General features: G+C 42.7%; 2 protein-coding genes across 15 annotated transcripts in view; both read left to right on the forward strand.

Moving 5' to 3' along the window:
• The first annotated feature begins 98 nt into the window (after positions 1-98).
• PPP1R2 (protein phosphatase 1 regulatory inhibitor subunit 2) lies at positions 99-14589 on the forward strand. 8 transcript variants are annotated; one of them, XR_011727479.1, is made up of 8 exons: positions 100-299; positions 4855-4962; positions 5428-5508; positions 5819-5922; positions 6821-7000; positions 8248-8456; positions 9967-10017; positions 11330-12771. XR_011727479.1 is itself a non-coding variant. In XM_071752228.1 (7 exons), exons 1-6 carry the CDS (start codon positions 142-144, stop codon positions 9969-9971), a joined length of 636 nt encoding a protein of 211 aa, XP_071608329.1. In that variant the 5' UTR covers positions 101-141; the 3' UTR covers positions 9972-10017; positions 11330-14589. The 8 variants fall into 8 exon arrangements, 6 of the variants coding, with proteins under 6 accessions (XP_071608324.1, XP_071608326.1, XP_071608327.1 ...); XR_011727480.1 differs by having other exon boundaries at positions 6821-6988; XM_071752228.1 differs by lacking the exon at positions 8248-8456 and having other exon boundaries at positions 101-299; positions 11330-14589.
• Positions 14590-16680: 2091 nt separating this feature from the next.
• ACAP2 (ArfGAP with coiled-coil, ankyrin repeat and PH domains 2) overlaps positions 16681-20787 on the forward strand; it is a 62304-nt gene continuing 58197 nt past the window's right edge. For 3 of the 7 annotated variants that reach the window (XM_071752242.1, XM_071752244.1, XM_071752241.1), the window contains exon 1: positions 16682-16856. In XM_071752242.1, the coding sequence (XP_071608343.1) occupies positions 16804-16856 (53 nt within the window). In that variant the 5' untranslated portion in view covers positions 16682-16803. Of the gene's footprint in view, positions 16857-20787 lie in introns of all 7 variants that reach the window. The other 4 variants (XM_071752238.1, XM_071752239.1, XM_071752243.1 and 1 more) reach the window with 2 other exon arrangements.

The following is a 20787-nucleotide window of genomic DNA, read 5'->3' on the forward strand; positions in this document are numbered from 1 at the left end:
GGAGCCTCGGGGACGCTGGAGCCTTAGGGTGGGTCCGCCGGCCGCCAGGGGGCACGGTGGGTTCCCCCGCCCCACCCCGCGGTGTGACGCACGGCTCGGGGGCGCGCCGGGCGCGGCGGCGGAGGCCGGAAGCGGGCGGCGATGGAGGCGCCCTCGGTGCCGGGCGCCTCGACGTCGGGCGCGGGGGGACGCGGGCCCATCAAGGGTATCCTGAAGAAAAGCGGCAGCAAGGTATCGGCAGGGGGAACGACCCCCGGAGCCCGACGAGCCAGCCCGTCCTGCGATGAAGACGAACACGGGTGAGGGCCGCGGCGAAGCACCCCGGTGGTGGATGAGGCGGCGGCGGCGGATCCCCGTAGGGAGCCCCACCCTTCCCATCCCTCCCCTCCGGCCCCGCTGCCTCCAGCAGTCCCAAGGTCCCCGGGATCTGGCGGGCGGGGTGCCCCGTTGCTCGGGGTGACGCTGGGTGTCGGGGATGGGTGAGCGGGTGGGCCGGTGCCGCCCCCGGTGCTGCCCAGAGGCCGGTGCTGTTCGGGCAGGGAGAGGAGCCAGCCCGAGCTGGAGCTGCGCTGTGTTAGGAAAGGGGCTGGGGGGACCCTGCGCCGGAGTGGGGAGCTGAGGGGCTGCTGGATGAGAAGTGAGGGGCTGAGGTGGTGGCTGTGAGCAGGGGGGCAGGGGGCTGAGCTGCGGTGATTCCCCGCTGTTTGTGAACTATTAACAGAAACATTATTGCCTTTAATTGCTCGTTCAGAGAGCAAACCGGGGAGGGTTTGCCGTTGGTATGAGGATCGTTTACAGCGTGAGAGATTTGTTATCAGGCTTCTCGAAGGTGGCTTATTTCTCTGTTAGGAGAAGCGTGTCCCTGGGGAGAGGACCTCTGCTGGGTTGAAACGTAATTAAGATGTATTGTCTGTGCAAGATTCATCTGTAAAGATCTCGCACTTCAGAATGTGCTCTGGCCATTTGGTTTGCATTTTGAATGTCAAGAAAATATTGGTTTGATTGTAGCATGCTGAATTATTCCAAATATGCAGGAAGTGGCCTTTAGCCAGCCAGATATTCTTGCCCAGTAGGAATTCTTGCTCCTTTTCTGATGTTAGCACCCAGTATGCACTACCTGACATTGCTCTGAGACTCCATCACATTGTGATAACCAGGGTTTGACCTGAGCTCTAAGTTTCTGAAATTGCATTTGGCAGTTTTCTTCATTTGGGACCTTTTTTGCTGCAAGGAGAGAAATCATGCTGAAATGGACATGCAATTTAAAAATTTTTAAAATTATTATTATTGTTGTTGTTGTTGTTGTAATACTGCTTTCTTCTTTGCCTAATTAAGTCATGAGTATTGTCTAAAGTCAGTAAGGTAAGGATGAAAAATTTTTGGTTTGCTGTGTTGCCTGTGTTAGCTGCTTCTGCTTTACAGGGAGAAATTATTGCAACTGAAGGACTGAGATGAAGTTTTTGAAGGAGGTGAATGTAAATAGCAATACATTACATACATGTTGCTTTTTTTTTTTTTCTGTTCTTTACTTGTAATATAATGTAACACAAGGAGTTTGCTGCCACACTAGACATGAAGTCAAACTGGCTGTTGGGAGCCCCTGTTTCAGTGTCTGCAATCTCTTTTGTACCATCTTAGAGAATGATCAGGAGTTAGAGTACAAACTGATGAGCTCGGTATTGGTTATAGTTCACTGTCATTTATTTCAAACCAGTTTGGTGGCCAGGAACCCACCTTTGATTTCCTGCATAGCAATGTGAGGCAAGAAAGTACATTAGATTAATTCTTGACAGGTAAAGGATATTGGCTGAACCAGGCAGGCTGCATGAGAAAATTTCCTGAAAAGATTAGTATACAGTATCCAAAACTGGCTTGTGTGCTGGTGTTAATTTTTGTTGGCAATGATTCATTTAAATCAGTGCTATTTCTGACTTAAAAAAAGAATTTTGTACTTAAAAGAATGATAACCAGTACAGCTGTGATTTTCCTTTCCAGCCTCTCTGCTTATTTCTAATACTGCAATTCACATATTCATATATTTAAAAATAGCTGCAGATGAAAGAGCTCATTGTGTCAGCTGTCATCTTATAAAGCACCACGTTCTGTAGAGTGCTCACGTATTTGCATTATTATTGACTCTGCACTGTTGTTATGATGATGGCATTCTTTGGAGAACTTCCTTGATGAAAATATGATGCAAGAGGCAAATTTGTGAAATTGGGACACCATGGGAACTGCATACTAAGAGCTGAGATCTTCGTTTAATGGTAGACAATTTCGTGGTATTCCTGGTATATACAGAGTTTTTTGTCTTAGGGGGTCTTGTAGGAGCCTGTGCACGATATGATTTGGCATTTTACGAAGTAATTCAGTGAGCGTGTGTGTGTGTGTGTGTGTGTGTGTGTGTGTGTGTGTGTGTGTGTGTGAGCAGCTGTGTTGGAACAGGCAAGAGAAGAGTCTGCGATGGAAGGAGCAAGTGAGGTGTGAGAGGTGTTTGAGTTTGCTTCAGAAACCTTGCCTGGCAACCATGGTCTTGACTTAGGTGATTATAGATATTTAAGGATATGAGAGAATACAAATGAGCACTTCCGAGATTTTTTTCAAAGCTGATTTTCCTAAGGGAGATTAAATTTCAGATTTCTGTATGTGAAGGGGTGTCGGGAGGCTTTTTGCTGTGATATTCTAAGCTATCATTAATGTTATGCTGTTCAGGCATGCCCAAGCATGCTAAACTGGAGACAGTCAAGGGAGGTGTGTGTTTTTAGAGCACTTACTCACTCTCCTGTGATGGCTTTTTTATATGGAAGGGTAAAATGACACGTTTGTCTCTTTGTCACTAATGATAATTTGTACCCAATTTTAAATTGTGCTCTGGGAGATGTTCCACAGCCAAGGCTTGGAATGCTGAGATCTAAGTTTAAAGAAATGAGTATGAAAAACTAAACCATTAAAATCCTCCTCAGTCTTGTATTTATAACTTACTGAATTGCTAGGTGTAGGCTGTCTTAATTCTGAGAGCAGTGTATGCCAAAGAGATGATCCCAAGGTTGCCAATATTATGGTTAGGCAGGGAGATGTGAGCCCAGGCAATAAACCCTGACGTGTTCTGGGCGAGTGAGGTGAACACAAATCATGTGATGGGAGTTTCTCCCATCTGTTGTATTTCCTTTTCAGCTCAGTCCCTTTGCAGGGGCTGTGTGCCATTACCCGACTGCTGTGGCTAGTAAGAATTCTCCTATGCTCACTATGTGACTATGTGATCATCTCATGTTAGCCACAGATGAACTTTAAGCAGGTGTTTAGCTGATGTTTAACTAGTTATTTTTTGACTCATATATAGATAACGTTTGAATAACTGGTGTTCCTAGACCAGAGCTCTTGCTTTGTCATCAGGAAGCTCATGACTCTCCACCCTGCCAGAGAGGGCAATTTGACTCACGTGTTGTCCGCTTAGGTTGCAATTCTTGTGTTGCAGCTGAAACAAAATGATTAAATAGATGTGAAACCTGGAACATGAGAGCTTGGTGTTGGTTACTATATGCTAAGGGATTAAGCTCACTTAATTTGTATTCCTTTCTGAAGTGAAAGTCTGTGTCATGCAGAATGCAGCATTAACTCCCTCATCTATTTTTTTATCCCCTAGTTTTTTTCCCCATTGCATTATGCAGTGATTTCTATAAATGTAAAATCTAGTTTGTGCTTGGAATTTTGCTTTATGAGTTTGGTTTTACAGATAGCATTCTGCTCAGGAGCAGCTGTGTTACTGAGATTAAATATGTATTTCAAGTCAAGTAATTTGCTCCTGGAACAGTCTGTGTTTATATAAGAGTCGTTAAGTCAGAGTCTTCTGACAAACTGCCCCTCCCAAGAAAAAAAAACAACAAAACAAACCAAAACCCAGCAAGGCTTATAACATTTGCTTCCTTAAATAATTTGCAATGCTTCAGGAATATGTTAATGCATGAGGTAATTCCTATTCTAAAGTTAATTTTCTTGGTTTAGTCTAAAGCAAGTATCACCTTGTATGAACCTTGCAATAACATTTTAGAGAAAATGTGGAATCTGGTAGGCTCTCTTGAATTAAACATTTCTGTGGCTTTTTAATCAGTGGAGGGGTGATTCTTCCTCTAGCAACAAGGCTGTTGCTTTCCTTGTGGCATGTATATTTTGTCACTCCAGGTGGACTTTTGATTCTCCCTCCACATGTACATAAAGTGGTACATTCTCTGGTTAACTGAAGAAATTCTGCATCGTACATCAGTGGTGACTCTGTGTAAAATGTGAAACTCCCTCTGCTCAGTTACAGAAGTGAATCAGTTCTGGTTTATGATTCCACCTTAGGAGGACAAAAGCAATATTAAAACCCAGCTTGTTCAGTGCTATTCGTTTTACTGCAGGCAGTTATTGGTTGGTTGGTATTTCTTATGCAACAGTTTCGCTGTTAATCACAGCAGCTCAGGGAGAACTGGGGAAGTGGAAGTTGCTTCCTTTTGTTAAAGTGTTGTGGGTTGTAACGAGAGGAATGATTTTAACAAGAGCAAATGATTAATGGGACAGAGATTGAACAAGATGGGTCTTGAAAAAAACCCAAAATATTAAAAAATATGAATAAGAATACATTTACAGATCACTGAGTTTATTTAGCTGTTGTGAATTGTTAGGGAAATTAAGTTGCATTGATAATTTGTCATGACTTAACTAAAGTATGTGTAGTCTTTGAACATGGCTATGCACAACATTCTTTGTGCATAGTGTGTAGCAGAGATCAAAGAGGTTTTAAACATTGCTTTTCTGTTGCCAAACAGAACTGGTTTTTAGAATATAAGAAAATTTAACTTTGTTTTCTTATTTCAGTAAAAAATCACAGAAGTGGGATGAAATGAACATCATAGCTACATACCACCCACCTGGAAAAGATTATGGCTTGATGAAAATAGATGAGCCAAGTACTCCTTATCACAGGTAGGCTTGCTAAGCTGCTGTCTTAAATGATGCCAGGGGACAGAGAGTTTTACAGCAAAATTGACTTTGTGGATGTTGTAGTATTTTCTGTAGCTGACTGGCTGCCAGACTGTGCAGGCCCACTGGATATAAGCAACATATTCAGATTTATAAACCTTCTAATTAAAGGCTTGTATCTATCAAGGACAACTGTTACAAAGGACGAGCTCAATTTTTAGGTTTCTGTCTAGCAGGCTATAGGCTTTGAATGGAATAAGTCTGACTTGTATTTGTTTTTTTTTTTAGTTAACATCTGTGTACTAGAATATAGATCTGTCATTCATAATGTTAGGTAAACTAGATTTGAAAAGTTTTTTAAGTATTAAAGGAGCCTTTTAATTGTGTTTTATGGTTTTGACAGTTTTATCAATCAAATTTTAAGCAGAAAATTACTGATAAGGCTTTCTTCTTTGTTTGTCTTCCTAGCATGGTAGGAGAAGATGATGAGGATGCAGTGAGTGATTCAGAATTAAATGAGCCATTAAAAGCAGATGTGTTGAGTAAAAAGTAAGTATTATCATAGAAAATTTACTAAATGGTAAGATAATTTTCTCTTTCCTGGGGTAGTTTTTCTTTATGGGAAAATGTTGCTGGTTTCTCTAGGAGTTAAACTTTTGTTCTTGTCCAATTAAGTAGCTATCAGTGTACCGGTGGTACGTTAAACCTCCTGGAGGTTTAAAGTTAGGATATATGTTAGGATACATAAATATGGCAAAAATAATGAACAAAACAATTTGGCTGAGTGTTCTGAAATTTCATATCTTTAAATAGTGAAAACCTTGCTGCTTCAGCATTTTGTATTACATGTTTTATGTAGACTGGCAGCTGCAGCTGAAGGTAAAGGACCCAAGATCATAGCAAGGCAAGAGGAAAGCAGTGAGGAGGAAGAAGAGGATGAAGACTTAAGTCCTGAAGAACGAGGTAGGCATAAGCTGTTTCATTTGGTTTTCTTTGGTTTTTTCCCTATAAATAGTTTCAGATTTCCAGTATAAACTATTTGGAAAGAAAAAGTACTATCAAACAAAAAATATTTTATTTAAAAATAATATTTGAAGGGCAAGTACATGACTGGACAAATATGCTAGAACATTTTGAGGGAACAGTCAAACAATAATACTTCTAAGGTTTCAGGCTTGGATTATCTAGCTGTGGCTTGTTATCTTCCCTGGCCACAGTTTTGAGTGTGTAACTTTACTGTTCTGAAGGAAGAAATTAAAGTGTTGGAGCTGCCACTAGGCCAAGTTTAATTCAGTTATAGTGGGTTACTGCTAGACCTGCTGATGTTTAATATATGGAGCAAATTTAGGCTTCTGTCCATGGGTAAAGTGGAAAATATTTTCTTCTACATGTGGTAAATATATCTCTCATAACTGGCCTTTGGTAGCTAGCCAGGAGTCGAGTCATGTATCCACAGGAGTTCATCATCTATCCCACCAGAATGTTTCAGTTTGTCCTGAAGCTTACTTAGAAACAAGGTTTGGGAAACTTTGGAATCTTGTATGCTGTAACTAGGTACTTCTCTGGGTTGAGACTTGCTCTTACTTGCAGACAGGTGCTTCAGCCATTCCAGCTCATCAATTAGCTGGAGGCCATTCCAGCCTTTTTGTAAGTCAGACTGATTTGGAAGAAAAGTCCAGTGCTTGAAGAAAATATTTTTAATTCAGTGATTACTTGATCATGTAATCAATGGACTTTTAATGTAGGAATAAACTTGATGTATGAAGCAGTTAGTGCTACTGTAAAGGGGAAGTAAGTTGTCTTTTGTTTGTTTTGTTTTTAAAAAGGGAAGGAATAAATGTTTGCATTTTTTTGTCCACAGAGAAGAAAAAACTGTTTGAAATGAAGAGAAAAATGCATTACAATGAAGGACGAAACATCAAACTGGCAAGACAGCTCATTGAAAAGGAACTGCATGGTGAAGAAGAAGATGATGATGAGGATGAAGAGATGCATGATGATGCAGATGTAGAAACAATGAATACAGAAGGTACCGATCATGGTGAGCTGCTGATTAATCAAAAAGCATGTTTCAGTACTGGTGGGCTTTTCTGCTTTTGGGCAGTGAATACACTCAAGTGTGGAAAGGAACAGAAAGGTTACAGTAGGTATGAAACACTCAATCTGCAATATGTTGTGATAGGCAGATTTGTAGCATGGTACCAAAGTTATCGGTATTGCTGTCAGTATTAGTCTTGTGGCCTTTTGTTTGTTGTGACATGACAGAAAAGTAAGCACCTCTGCTTTGTGCTCCTTCCCCAGTATAACTGACTTTTGGTAGTGAAGTTGCCAGAATCCTTCTTAAAGGAAGAGTTATCTTGTACAGAACACCTAAAGCTGTGGCCACATAGCTGTATATGGTGGTTCAGTTCCCATTCTGTTCCCAAACCATCCTGTTGCCAGCATTGGGAAACCAGCACGAATGTTTCCTTTCTGTTGAGGAATGTATCTGACTTCCTAAGAACTTCTGCCTGTCTTGCTGTAATGTAAAACTGTTGTTGGGACTTCGGTAAGCACTTGACCTCAGGCAGTAGTGTTCACTTCTATAGTATGAGTAAGGCACTCAGTTTGGCTTTTAGTGGGGCTACTGGAAGAAAAATCTGGGACTGTTAGCTGGGAGCTGTTTCTGAAACCTGCTTCAGGGCTGTCACTTGATAGGAAACTCATAAAACTGAGGAGGCTGACACCTTCTCTTTCATCGTTAACATTCTCTCTGGGTGAAAAGGGTAGACTGCAAAATAACAAAATCTGATTTTTCTGGTGGACATCTGATGAGTAATTACAGCTGTTAACTACGCACATCTGTGTGTAAAAGCACTTTGAATACATTTTTGGCATTAAAAACATAGACATCTGTTGCTCATGAGACCGGTGGCAATGAAGTTTGTATGCTTCATTCATCTGTTGCTTGGCACAACTATGAGGTGTTGGCACAATCTGCAGACTTGGGAAGATGCTGCATGGGTTTAACTTGGTTCACATTTGCTTTTCACAACCATGTGAACTAGTAAGTCTTCTAAAGTTAGTTTAATTTCCACACAATAAACAGGTGATTTGCAAAGTTCCATGTTTTTAAGTTCTATGGATTGCACATTTTAGTCCCATAATTTACTACAGGAGGACTAATATTTTCATAATTCCTCAGAAAGGGTCATTCGGTATGTGTCTGAGACCCATTAATAGACTGACTTTATCCAGTAACTTACCATATGCCTTATAATGGCTATTTACTAGAACTTCACTCTCCAGGGGAAAGGAGGGCTCCAGTAGGCAACCTTACAGCCTTTCTCCATGGCCTGAAGCTGCCATCTCCCTGCACTCTGCTGTAAAACAGAGGCAACTCCGCTCCCCAGCTGCATTCTTCAGTGGAAAGAAGGAACACCTTTGCAGCATTTTTCCATCTCTATTGTTGACGTCCATTCCACCTTGCCTCATAACCAGCTTCAGAGCCACAACTGGTAATTATCAATTTTAGACTGCTCATGACCAATAGATTGGATAAGTGTGACCGTTTGCCAGTTTATCAGCCTATGAACTAACTGGTTCGCCTTCACCCCACGGCGTAGAGAAATATTTTCCACTAACTTGTAGTTCTACACTTCTTCATTCTTGTTTTGCATCATCCTGCTTAATAAACGATGGTGTTTCATTATCTCCCAATCACTGCATCCGTTATCATAGCTTTTTGTCTCTGTATGTGATTAATTCTTCTGAGGCTAATAGTGGTCTCACTTTTGTAGCAGCCTCTAAATTGAATGCTCTCAAACTGATCACATGTGATTCTTTGTGGCAGGGTTGGTCAAAGGATGATGGAATATTAACAAAACTGTTCATAAGCCTTTCTGTCTTCTGCCACTGCCCAAGTTTTAAGAAATTCCTATATTGAGATGATAAAAGTTCAGCAATGTTGCTGCGTTAAAGTAATGTCAAAGTTCTACTGAAATAACTTTTTTGGTATGACATTTCTTTGTCACTTTCTCATCCCTATTCTGAGGGTACAAAAGAATCTCCTTATTCATAAATGTTAATTAAACAGATACTAGAGCTACAGAATATTTCTCAAGCAGCTGGTTTTAACACTTGCTACTTGGGTTTTTTCTAGTCTGTGCTTTTGGTCATCCCATGCTTTTGGTATTATTAAGCAATTGGGTATTTAAAACAGTATTTAAATTTGGTTGTTTATGTCATGGAAGTGGATCAAAATGCTATTAATACTCTTATTCCCAAGTCTCCCTTGTTAGGACTCTAAGTGTGTGGAAAGATTGTTTATCTGGATAGCTTTCAAAGACCTCTTTGACTTCAAATCACTGTATTTTCAAAGTGCTTTCATGCGGAGCAGAAAAGGAGGGTTTTCTTGACTCTATTGGATGATGCAGGAGCTGTTTTTTCTAATGGCTTATTTTGGCTTCACTCTGTTAAACTGACTAAGCTCTGGTGCTTGATTTTAACTGCAAGGAAATGTATGTCTCTTCCTCCATGTTGTATTGTAGCAATATTTTGAAAATTTCTTCCATTATGATCTGGTGATGTGGCTTCCACTCACCTATTATGTCTGAGACTGGCAATTGTGTACATGAGAGCTGGCATGCAGGGTTTTTTTTTTTATTATTCCAGTGGAATAGCATGACTTCTATAGTACTAGTGCTTATTCCAGGTATAGATATCATATTGTTTAGTGGTCTGTTGTGACTCTAGTGCTCCACTAAGTCCTGGGTTGTTTTTCAGGCAATTTGAGACCCTTTTCTCACTTGGAATTTTTTGGCCAATTGTGGTTCTGTGCTTCTCTTGCCGTATGCTCCTTTCTGCCCTCTAATCCTGCCTGGTTTGCATTTGAGTAAAACTAACAGTGCTCTTCTAATCTCTACACTCTCCTTTTGAAGAAGGGGCTAAAGATTTAGGACAGGTTTTCAAGAAGGGGTCTGTCAGATGCCACCAGTTCTGCTAATGAGTTGCGCTTCTTGGTTACAGACTGAGATTTCTTGCTGATTGAAATGAAGATGGCCAGTCCAGTCAGTGATGGTGAGAACTGTTTGTATATTTTTGCCCCTGTCATCATCATGGGCTATCAAGTGTTTTAAGTGGATGGGCCATTCCTTTCTTGCTTCAAGGATCCTGCACTAGGATTGCTTGCTTGCTTTGGCTTTTCAGCTTCTCTGGAATTTCTCTGGCTACTCCCTATTTATGACTCTGTGACATAAATAGACTTTGCCAGCAAAATAGTGACTTCTGTTCTTCTTCACAAATACTTTTTCTTTAAAAAAAATCTCTTTGGAGTCACTGAGGGAAAGATTCCTGATAAAAATAGATTTAAGCATGATGATTTCATTGCAGACCTGTCTCTAAATCTGCTACGTAAAAGTATCAAATTCAAGGGTGTGATCTATAGCAGTTTAATTGACAAGCATTAAAACTATTCTTCTCTCCTTATGGTTCATTTAGCATCAATTGCTGTGATAACCCTGCTCAGATACTGGTTATCAGCTTAGCTGTCAGCTGACTGGGTGTGCTCCTTTGGCCTTTGTCAGATACAGAGCACATTGTGTTGTCTTAACCACGGTGAGCATCACCCTACAGATGAGTTAAGTCAGAGGGCTGGGAGCACAGACAAATTAGTTCTGCTTGTTGACTGTGCTATTCACTTGTGAAACTGCACTTCTTGCCAAGTCTAACTTGTGCTGAAGAGTCACTGGCCTTCTGAAAAGAAGATTATATCTGGATGTGGTTTTCTCTGATCTTTGCTTTATGCCGCTGAATTTTCAGACACGTGTATATACAGATTTTTACACATATATCAATATAAATCCCAATATATATATATAGTGGAATTTTTCATATGAAAGGCACTAATGAGAAGGAGCTTTCTCTAATTTACTGCTGTTCTTTGGCTCAAAACCGTGAGTTTGAAAACTTCTGAAAAACACAACAGACTGTGCTCCTGCTTTTATAAGCTTGCTTTGCTTTAAAGTGTCTCATCTGGAAGTGAAACTTGACCTGAAAAGTACTGTGCTTGCTTGTGTTCCTCATGTGTTTTTTCTGCAAACTAATCTCTCTCTTAACTCCTGGGTTAAATTGTCCCAGTTCCAGGGGTGGTGAGCACTGAGTGCTGGACAATGGCATGAGCCATTTCTTCAGAACACAAGGGTGAAGTAACTGTTTTTGAAGATTCTGCGCTCTCAAAATAAAAGCTTGCAGATCACTAAAATGGGTTGGCAAGCATTACCTTTGGAGAAGCAAAGATGATTTCATGAGGACTTTTGTGTGTGTTTTGAAAATATTCAATAAGTGTGAAGAATTACCTTTTTTTTTTTTTTTTGTAATCTTTCTTGTGCAGCACATGGTACTCGTGACCAGCTGGGAAGTCGAGCACACAGCATAGAAGAAATCTGTCCAGAACTGTAACTGCTTGTCAAGGACACAAATATAAACATCGCTTCATTTTTGCAATTAAGGCTCTTAAATATTCAGAAGCATATCAGTTATGATGTTGTATTGCCAAGAATGTTAATTTTAGATTTTTCCATTAGGCAGAAAAACCTGTCTAATTGATTTATTCTTGTGCCTAGTTTTTCATGGAGAATACTGCTTCATAATCTGTTCAACCAGAATGGCATTCCCTGTATCTATAATGCTGGTTATCTTGCATAATGTACTGTTGCTCTTCATGCTTTAAAACCTACAGTATCTTTTGGTTTTTCACTATTTATTTGATAGTGTTCTAGGTGTGGTTTCTCTTATTGAAAGGTTTGAGATTCCAGAGCCAAACTATGTGCAGCGTATATCAGATTGACATCAAAGCTACTTACCAGATGTGTTAAACAGTTTAAAAAGGGATTAAGTCTTAAAGTTTTTGTAAAATGTTGACTTGTTAATCTAGATTTCAATATTTTATTACCACTACTTTCCCAGTCTTTACAACAAGAGCTGAATTATTTTTTAAGAGGAGTGTTTGGACTCAGTTGTTAGTTCCTGAGTAAGGCAGTACTAACATCTGGTAGAGGGAATGCTTTTTACACTGGAAATGTGCTAACTTTGCATTTAATGGTCATTGTCCCTTTCACTGGGACTGGATGTTTTGTGGAGGTCTCTATGGCTTCTCATAAGAACATGGAAGTTCTCTCCAACTTTTCTCTTAAAACCACATCCACTGCCACTCTTCCGGCTCTTGTTTCAAACTTCTGGTCCTTCCCAGTTGCATGAAGAGAAGCTTGTGCTCCTGGCACCTGAAGAAGAACACCCAACTATGAGCAAATCCACATCAGGACTGTGAAGGTGACTGAGTTTTGGCTCTGGCTGTTCTTTATATAAAGATAATTGCTGCTGATCTCCTACTCATTTGAGGTTGGTAACCTGCATACTGAAAACCACTGGTCTAAATCTTCCTGTATCCGTTGCAACTTTTAAAGCAGCTGCTTTTGTAAAATGAAGGCTGTTTTGAAGAACAGAAGGGAAACTTCAAACACTTGTTTGCCATGTGGTTGTATAGCCCCTGTAAAGACAGATTCTGAATCTCCAAATTGCTGTAAACAACATCCCACTTAGTAGAATTTGACTGGTGAATGTTCCAGTAATCAGAGTTGTTCCTGGGTTTTATTACACAGTAAGGTATACACTTAAACTTTGGCTTGGTTACAGAATACAGTGTATATATTAATTTTGATCTGAATTTGATATCTTGCAAAAATCCATGTAACTATATGGATCTATTTTAAAATGTCTTTTTGTCCACTGTATATGTGAAGTTTGAATAAAGGAATGACAGTTATTTTACAGATACATGTATTCTCAAGTGTGACCTTTCATGAAATCCAGGAGATATTGAGAGTAAGACAAATAGGCTGCTGTCCTTTGAAGGTTGATGTAGGAATAATTAATTAGAATTGATGCATTGCCAAAGATACCTGTGAGTTGTGCTGAGTGTTGCAGTGTGCCTTTTTCATTGATATCTCCTTAATAGGTAACAAGGTTGTGAGTTGTGGGATATTTAGTTTTCTAAGGCCCAGAATCAGGATTAACAGGATCTTTTCACAAAGATCTTAATTCTTGATTCAAGTGCAGTGGTGATGCTGATTTTTCAAATTAGAGAATGTTTTCTTCTTTTATCTAACATGGTCGCTTTTATATATTAAACAGGGGCAAAGAGTGAGTATTTAGGTACTTCTGGCTCCTGAAGTCACTTAATGACTTCAGCTCCCAAAAATAGGATTTCAAAACTTTAAGGTTTGCACCCTTATATACCAGCTTGCAGTGTTGAGGCTGTTGGAATGTCTGCACCAACCTGTATTTAAGTGTGACCAGCTGATGGCTGGGTCTGCCCCAGCCAGAGCAGCTCAGTACTGCTGCGGGAATGGCAGCTCTCAGCTGTGCTGTGTTACTTTCTGACAAGCACAAATGAGCCAAGATTGGACAAAGGTGAACAAGTAATGCAGATGTTTTCTGTGATGTAAAACAAAGTACTTGTGCTAAGTACATGTGGGTACTTTGTGCCTGCAATGAAGGCAGAATCCATCAGTACCAGCTCTTGCATGAGCTCATGACTTGCCCTCCTTCCCCACTCACTTCCTGTGTCCAAGATATCATTTTCATTTTGGTGCTTAGCAGGAATACTTTGTACATGACAACACCTGCAAAGCATTTTGTTTAACATAAAAAACCCCCACCTTTTTAACTTTCAATACTTTTTTGTAATGGCTTCCACAATCCTCGATAAAATGGGTATACAGCTTTGGAGGAGGTACAGCACACATTAACTGCATGAAGGTGGTTACCTACAAGTAGTAGGTTTAGTACAGGTTTCATTAGAGGCCTTGCTCATTTCATTCCCTTCTGTGCTGGCAAAAAATCTGTTCATGTTTCATCTGGCTTACCTGGAGTGCAACTTGATGCACCTGACACTGCTTTTAACTGAGAGGCTGGTTTACTTGATTTTATCCAGACTTAAACCGTCAAAGCTAAAATAGGCAAGTTTACTTTGCTGTAACTAGAGATACTCTCTATAATTATTTTTTTTTTTTGCTAGGGGATGTCTGTTTTCCTTCTGTCTATGGAAAAATCAGTTGAGGTTCCCTGCTGAATGGGGGCAAAACAAGAAATGCCTTTTCTCTTTTTATATTTGATGTGGACCTAGCTTGCATGCAGTCGTTAACTTTGGGGTGCATATGGTGAAGGTTTATTTGGACAGTAAGGTATAAAGAAGAAACAAAAGACATAGAACCCTTAGGTGGACATTGAGCTCCACAGCAACATCACTGTGAAGCTTCTTGCACAGGCTTAATTCCTCTAGCCAGATACAGTTTAGAGAGAGTATTCTTAATATGCTTCCAAGAGGAAGATCAATTGCAAATAAGAGCCTTAACTCCATCTTTTTTTTCTGTCTGTAAGGTTTCTTTCACACTGAGTTGTACACAGTTCACAGAAACTGCAAATATTTTTTCCACAGTTCACTCATGTTATATTTGTGTATCTTAACAGAATTCTTTGTTTCTGTACCATGCTTTTTGTGGTGTTTGTTACAATAGCACCTCACAAATGTAATCGTTCTGTTTGAAACCAGTGTTAAGTGTCACAACTTTAATAAAATCATTGTTTTCATTACTCCCCTTTGGCACTGATACGAGACGTATTGGTTTGACATCTTGGAGCATTTTAGAAGAAACTGCTAAGTCTTCAGGTACGTTCATAGATGAATACTTAAACCACTATTGAAATTTCCACATCAAGTGAGGAAGGACTCTTTAGTGTCTCTTTGATATACATCAGTTTGTACACTTCAGATTTCATGGTTGCTTGGCATGACGTGAGGGTATTGTGGGATCCTGACTCATGATTTAAGCCAGCAGCATCACAGAGAGGGCTGCAAGCAAGGCTGGTCTGTCTCTTAGTGGTCACCATTGAGTGCACCATTGGTGCACTCACCAGCACTTGGTAATGGGAGATGACTAACACCAACTACTCATGAGGAAATAAATCTATTTCAGACAAATAGACCAGGGCTCTCTTTTCAGTCACACACTTTAGTTGAGAAGTGGATTTCACAATATAAATGCAGCAGATTTCACAATATAAATCTCTGAACTTACTGCTTTTTCTATGTGGGGCAGCTCACAAACACAGTTGTTACATCCATGTAACTCAGTTTGGATCTGACATTTCACCAGTCTTGAAAAAAAATCATGAAACCCTAAACTTCAACTGACTGAACCCTGAAGTTTCCCTTCAGCTTTGTGAAAGGACATCTTACCAGGGGGAAGGGGAGGGAGGGTACAGCAGACTTTCAACTTAGGACTCTTATGTTCTCCACCCTTCCATGTTAACTGCAGGTGATGGGGCACTGGGGGGATGGAAGGTGTGAAGACTGCAGGGCACAGTAGGCTCAGCAGCTCCTCAGAATCCTGACGGAGCCACGAGTGAATGTCATCAGCTCAATTCATGTCAGCTTCCCAGCACAGCATCCCTGCAATTGTGGGTGGGAGCCTGTGACCTGGTGTGACATTGCTTCATCTCTGCCAAGTTTAACTTGAAGGGCAACTTGTAGTCCTCTGTCCCTCTGTCCCTGCCTTTGAGGGTGTGTGAGCGTGGCTGACACTCCTTTGCCTTTCTCATTTATACATATGGGAACATTAAACAGTGCCAACCTTGTTAAGGTGTTTTCTGTTATCTCTCAAGGGACCAGAAATCTCCGATGTTCTGCAGCCCTTCATTACAGAAGGGGAGAGGACCCAGAAGTCCTCACTCGGTGACACCGGGCTCTTGCTGTCTGGAAACCCTTCAAACGGCGTCGACAACCGCCTTCCCTAGAAAGCCCAAACACGCACGCTTGGTATTTTCTGCACAGAAAAAACCTCGCGTTCTTCCTTCAAAGCCGGCGCTGGCTGTCCCGTTACTGCTGCACCCCCGGACGGAAGGGTCCGGCACCTCCCGTCGCACCGACTGCCTCAGCTTCTGAGCTCCGGCCCGGCCCCTGCACAGCGGGTCAGCTGTTCCCTGCAGCCATCCAGGCTGCAGCAGGCGGGAGGTGCGGGATGAGGCGGTGGCCAAGCGAGGCCTTCCCGCGGGATCAGTTCCCCCGCTGACTGATGCTGTCACCTCAGGAACCGGAGCCGCGCCCCACGCACCGGAGCAGCCCGCCGGTACCACCCCGTGAGCGACGGGCACGACAGCCAATCGCAGCGCGGGAACCGCTCCCTCAGCGCTGATAAGCGTTGTGATTGGTCCTCCGCTGAGTGGTGGAAGTGGCTCTTGCCAACTGAAGGGAGGCCTAGGGCAGCTTTCCCGTTGTCTGCTCAGGCTGTCACTCTTTGGGACGCCCATTAGGAAGCAGTTTCTGCTGCCCTCCGCGGTTGGCTGCGTCCCCTGGGTACCTCACTCATTGGGCGGTCTACTTGTTCGGCCCTCCCCTCTCACCTTGCGATTGGCCACAGCGCTCCGCTGCTCCCGCGACTGGCTGAGCTGGCTGCTGCCCTTCCCCGCCCCACTACGGTTTGCCGAAAGTCCCTCCCACCCGCTGATGTTATTGGCTGTTTGTGCCGCAGCCCACAGCCCATTGGCTGCCGGGGCCGCCCTTCACGGTTTCTCTCGGAGGGGCGGGCAGAGGTGGTGCTTGTGGCGCTGCTCCCTCAGCAGCCGCTCGGCTATGAGCACCGCCCCTGCCTAGCCCGGCCCAGCCCAGCCCAGCCCGGCCCCCCCCGGCCCAGCCCCGCCTGGCGGCCGGCCTTCGGCCTCGGCTTCCCTCGCCTCGGGCCGCCCCGCCGACAGCAGCGCCAGCAGCTAGAGCAGCGGAGGCAGCGGCGCGCCCCGCCGCAGGGGAGGATGAAGGTGACCGTGGACTTCGAGGAGTGCCTGAAGGACTCGCCGCGCTTCAGGTGAGCCGGGGTCGTGCGGGGAGACAGGGCCGCGGCATCGTGCTGGGGGTGGGGGCAGGGAGCGGGGTGGGTGTCTGAGGGGTGACAGGCCGCGCCGCAGGCGGGGAGGGGCTGCGGGGACGGTAGCTGTGGGCCCCGGGGGCTGACAGGCGACGAGCGGTGGGCAACCGGCTGTGAGGGGCGGGTTGGGCCCGGGGCTGCCGTGGGGAGGTGTTCATGTGGGACGGGTGGGACACGGATGCGGGGAGCGTGGGGAGAGGGGCAGCGTGTGGGGAGGGCTGTCTGGGGCCGTGTGTGAGGAAGGAGCTGTTGTGGGGCTCTGCAGGACACGGGGCCTGCTGGGGGGTAGGGGGCTCTGGGGGGAGGCCGAAAGTACCCCGAAAAGGAGCAACGTGAGCAGTCTGTGGGTCTGGGTGGGCAGCGCGGGGTCTGGGATCATGCGGAGGCAGTTGCACCAGGGTGCAAGCAGCTGGTGCAGGGAAGCTTCAGCCGCTGAAGCAATCAGTGCCTGCTTAGGCTCAGGAGTGTGAACTCCCTTCTGGGTCATCTGCGGCTCTTCAGAGCTTTGCTCACACTTCAGCTCCCAGTGTCTCCTGCCTGTTGAATCTGCCCACTATTGGGGTGCCAGTACCAAACCAGCTCAGTATAACTTTACTTCCTGTTGTCAGGCCTATGCATGTATTCTTTTTTTTTTTTTTTTTTTACCTCCTTGAGTAACCGTTTGTTTGTTGCTGGAGGCTTCCTTCTTCTTACGTTGGGCAACTTTCCCCTTCATCTTTCCTGTGCTTTTTTTTCTCATTCTCTATTTTTTGCACCGTTGTATCTACTCAACATAATTCTGCCCTTCTGTTGGATGCACGGCTGGTCCGTGCACTCAGGCCTGCTTTCTGTGCCTGGTGTCATCCTGCTAGCTGGTGGAGAGGCAAACAGCTCGGTGAGTGGATGTGATGTGTCACTGCTGAGCTCGTGTTTGGTGAGCCTGTGGCTCTGTGGTTAGTGCAGACAGGGTGAGCTCTGGCTGCTGAGGGAAACAGTCCTGCCCTTCCTCTGGTCTCTGGCTCTGTGTTCACGCCTCCTCTTTGTGTCAGCTTTAGCAATCGTGTGGTTCTGGGATGTGGAGGAAGTTGGAGAAGATTTGAATGGCTTAGCCCTGGCAGAAGCTGGAGTTCCTGTTCTTCCCTCCTTTGCTCCTGTGCATGCTGCCAGCTTGTCCCTGGCTGCTTCTGCCACAGCTTTTTATGGTGATCGTGACTTGCATTGTTGGACCCTTCAATGAGCCAGCTGCCCTGGCAGAAGAGACTGGGTGGTTTTCTGCTAGGTTAGTGAGTTGAGTCAGCATTGCAAGGGGTCTGAAAACCACTAAAGCTTACGGGGAGGAGGAATGGGAAACTTAACTGCCAGAAGCAAGGCTAGATGAAAACACTGGAGAGCAGGACTAGCTCTGAGGCAGGAGGGAGCTTTTACATAGGCTTAGCTGTTCCACAAAACTTTATACTGAAATGGACATACAAGCTAGTAATTGTACTTTCTGGCAAAATTATGTGTAACGTGTTTCCATCCTGTTTGACAATGTAGTTTTAGATTGGCTTAATTTAACAATAGCACTATACCATTAAGTAGAATTGCTGGTTTTTTTAATTATTGATACCAGATGAAGTATAGAATGAACTTGAGAGTGCAAGATATTGTGACTAAAATTTGTGAGTTGCAGTGTGCTGCTGTCTTTCAAGTTAAGACATAGTTGTTCATTTGAACTCATTTTGTATAGTTCCTTTTCCCCTTGATTCCTTTCTTTCAAGGAGAGAAGCTGCAGAAAACCCATTGTCAGAGGCTTCTAGCACATAGTGATCTTTCTAACAGTTTCTGGTACTACTACCTTTGAAGAAATTGCAGAAAACCTTATTGTGTAATGACTTGATACCACCAAAACATCCTGCCAAACTTTAACTGTTAGGAAGTGGTTAAAATCATGAAGAAAAAAACTGTAGTGTTTCTGAGAAGTTTATATCTTTTGTTATTAGCTGTAATATTTTAGCTGTATTTTAGCTGTATTTGCCATTTTAACTTTGGTCGTTCTTCCTGTTTGTATGAATTACCTAAACCAAATACTAAAAACCTTCTAAGTAAAATTCACTGACGGGGTTTTATTAAGGGATAGTCTAGAACAAGGTCATTGCAAAGTCCTAGTGTTTTTGCAGGAACTAGTGTGGGCATCCAGCATTGTCCTGTGCTGTGTTCCTTATCTTACAGTGAAGCACAAGTGTAGCTTTCTCCAGACCTTGTTGAGCAGGTGGGTGTAGTCTCTGTCCTTCTCATCAGTATACCTTTTGGAGCAGTTAAATAAACCTGTTGGGAGGCATATAGTTCATAGAAATGTCATAGTTTACTTTTTTGTAGTTGTAGAGAGAACTGGAAGGACGTGGGTGAATCAGAGTTCCTTAGTCACTAAATTCCTGTTTTCACAGGGAGATATTTAATTAAATCATTTCAAACATGCTACTGCACACAGCCTCAGACACATGGCTTTCATGCTTATCTGTTTTTCTTTAAGTTTGTGTTGATTTCTTTTGGCTTTAAGATGTAATTTGGAATATCATAGTTAGCCAGATCAAAGGAATAAAGGTTTCCTTGCTTAAAATGCATATGAAGGGAGCAGGGGTGATTGTTGTTGAGTTACTGATAAGATTAGATAATAATGGTTATAAAGATTCATGTCAGAAGTATGGTGGGTCATTTCATTGTAAGGCATGTCTTTTTTTTTGGCAGTAGATAAATAAATCTTTGTATTATAAAACCTGCAGCAATGGTGGCTATTCCATCACTAGAGTTGTAAACATGTGGCATACCAGATCAGTGTGGGGTTGGAAACTTTAGGTTTAGAAACTGATTTTGAAATGGTTAATGGGAAAGGGCATTCAAATCTACTTTGAAAATAAACTTGCTGAATCACATGCTTTTCCTTCATGACTCCCTCTTTTAAAGTACAGAGAGACCAAAGATCTAACAAGGAAAAGGGCTTGCAGTTTTCTTAACAGTGTGTCAGGGACTTCCCATCAAATGAAGAAGTTGCCTGGGGAGGGGCCTTGCAGCAGTCCTTGAGTAGTAAGAACTGAGCTGTGCTGGCAAGAATTCCTGGAGTGGGTTTTTGATATACAAATAGTATTATGAAATAATACTTTCTATTCATCTTTAGGCAATAAGAATTTCAGTTTCAGAGTTTAGTGGTACAGGCTTTTATATTGGCTTCACACTTTCATTTTTTTCTGCTTGTAAGTAAGAACATTTTAATGAACGAGGAATGCGTAGTAACAGCTACATGAATCACTCTGAACCTAAATGTTTAGAAATGAGAAGCAAGTCTTAAGTGGTGTGGAAATATATATGCTGTAAGTAATGGGTAATAATCTTTATAAGTAATAGAAAAAGCAAAAATCTGTTGCTTGTGATGCATGCAGTGTAAGAAAAAACCTTTGGCCAGTTCCAGTCTTTAAAATATGCATCAGTAAAAAGCTGTGTATTTTTGAGAATTTCTTTGTCCTTTTCTGTTGTTGAAGTTTAGTTTAAAATATTTAGAATTTAATTTTGTATTCACTTTCTGAGACCCCAGCTGCAGAACAGAAGATGGGTGTATGAAGTAGTTGAATATAAATGAAATCGTTGCCAATTACCATTCTTAGTTAAAGTTTATAATGGGTAGTTTCTAGGTAGAACTGGTGGTTATAGTGTATTCCCTTTCATGGGACTTTTCTGAGGTGTCTTTCATTCGGAGTGAACTAAAGCACTGCTTTCTGCAGGCCAGCCTGCTGGGTGAGAGTGGCTTGTCACTTGAAGTTCCCTGGTGCCTGTGCTGGTTTTCTTGCTCTCTGGTTCTGATTCTGGTCCAAGTGGGGCCGTTTGAACTGCCCCTCACCCTTAGATAGGGAGTACCTCA

The sequence above is a fragment of the Heliangelus exortis genome, chromosome 9 (assembly GCF_036169615.1).
Source record: "Heliangelus exortis chromosome 9, bHelExo1.hap1, whole genome shotgun sequence".
Classification (NCBI taxonomy): Eukaryota; Metazoa; Chordata; class Aves; order Apodiformes; family Trochilidae; genus Heliangelus; species Heliangelus exortis.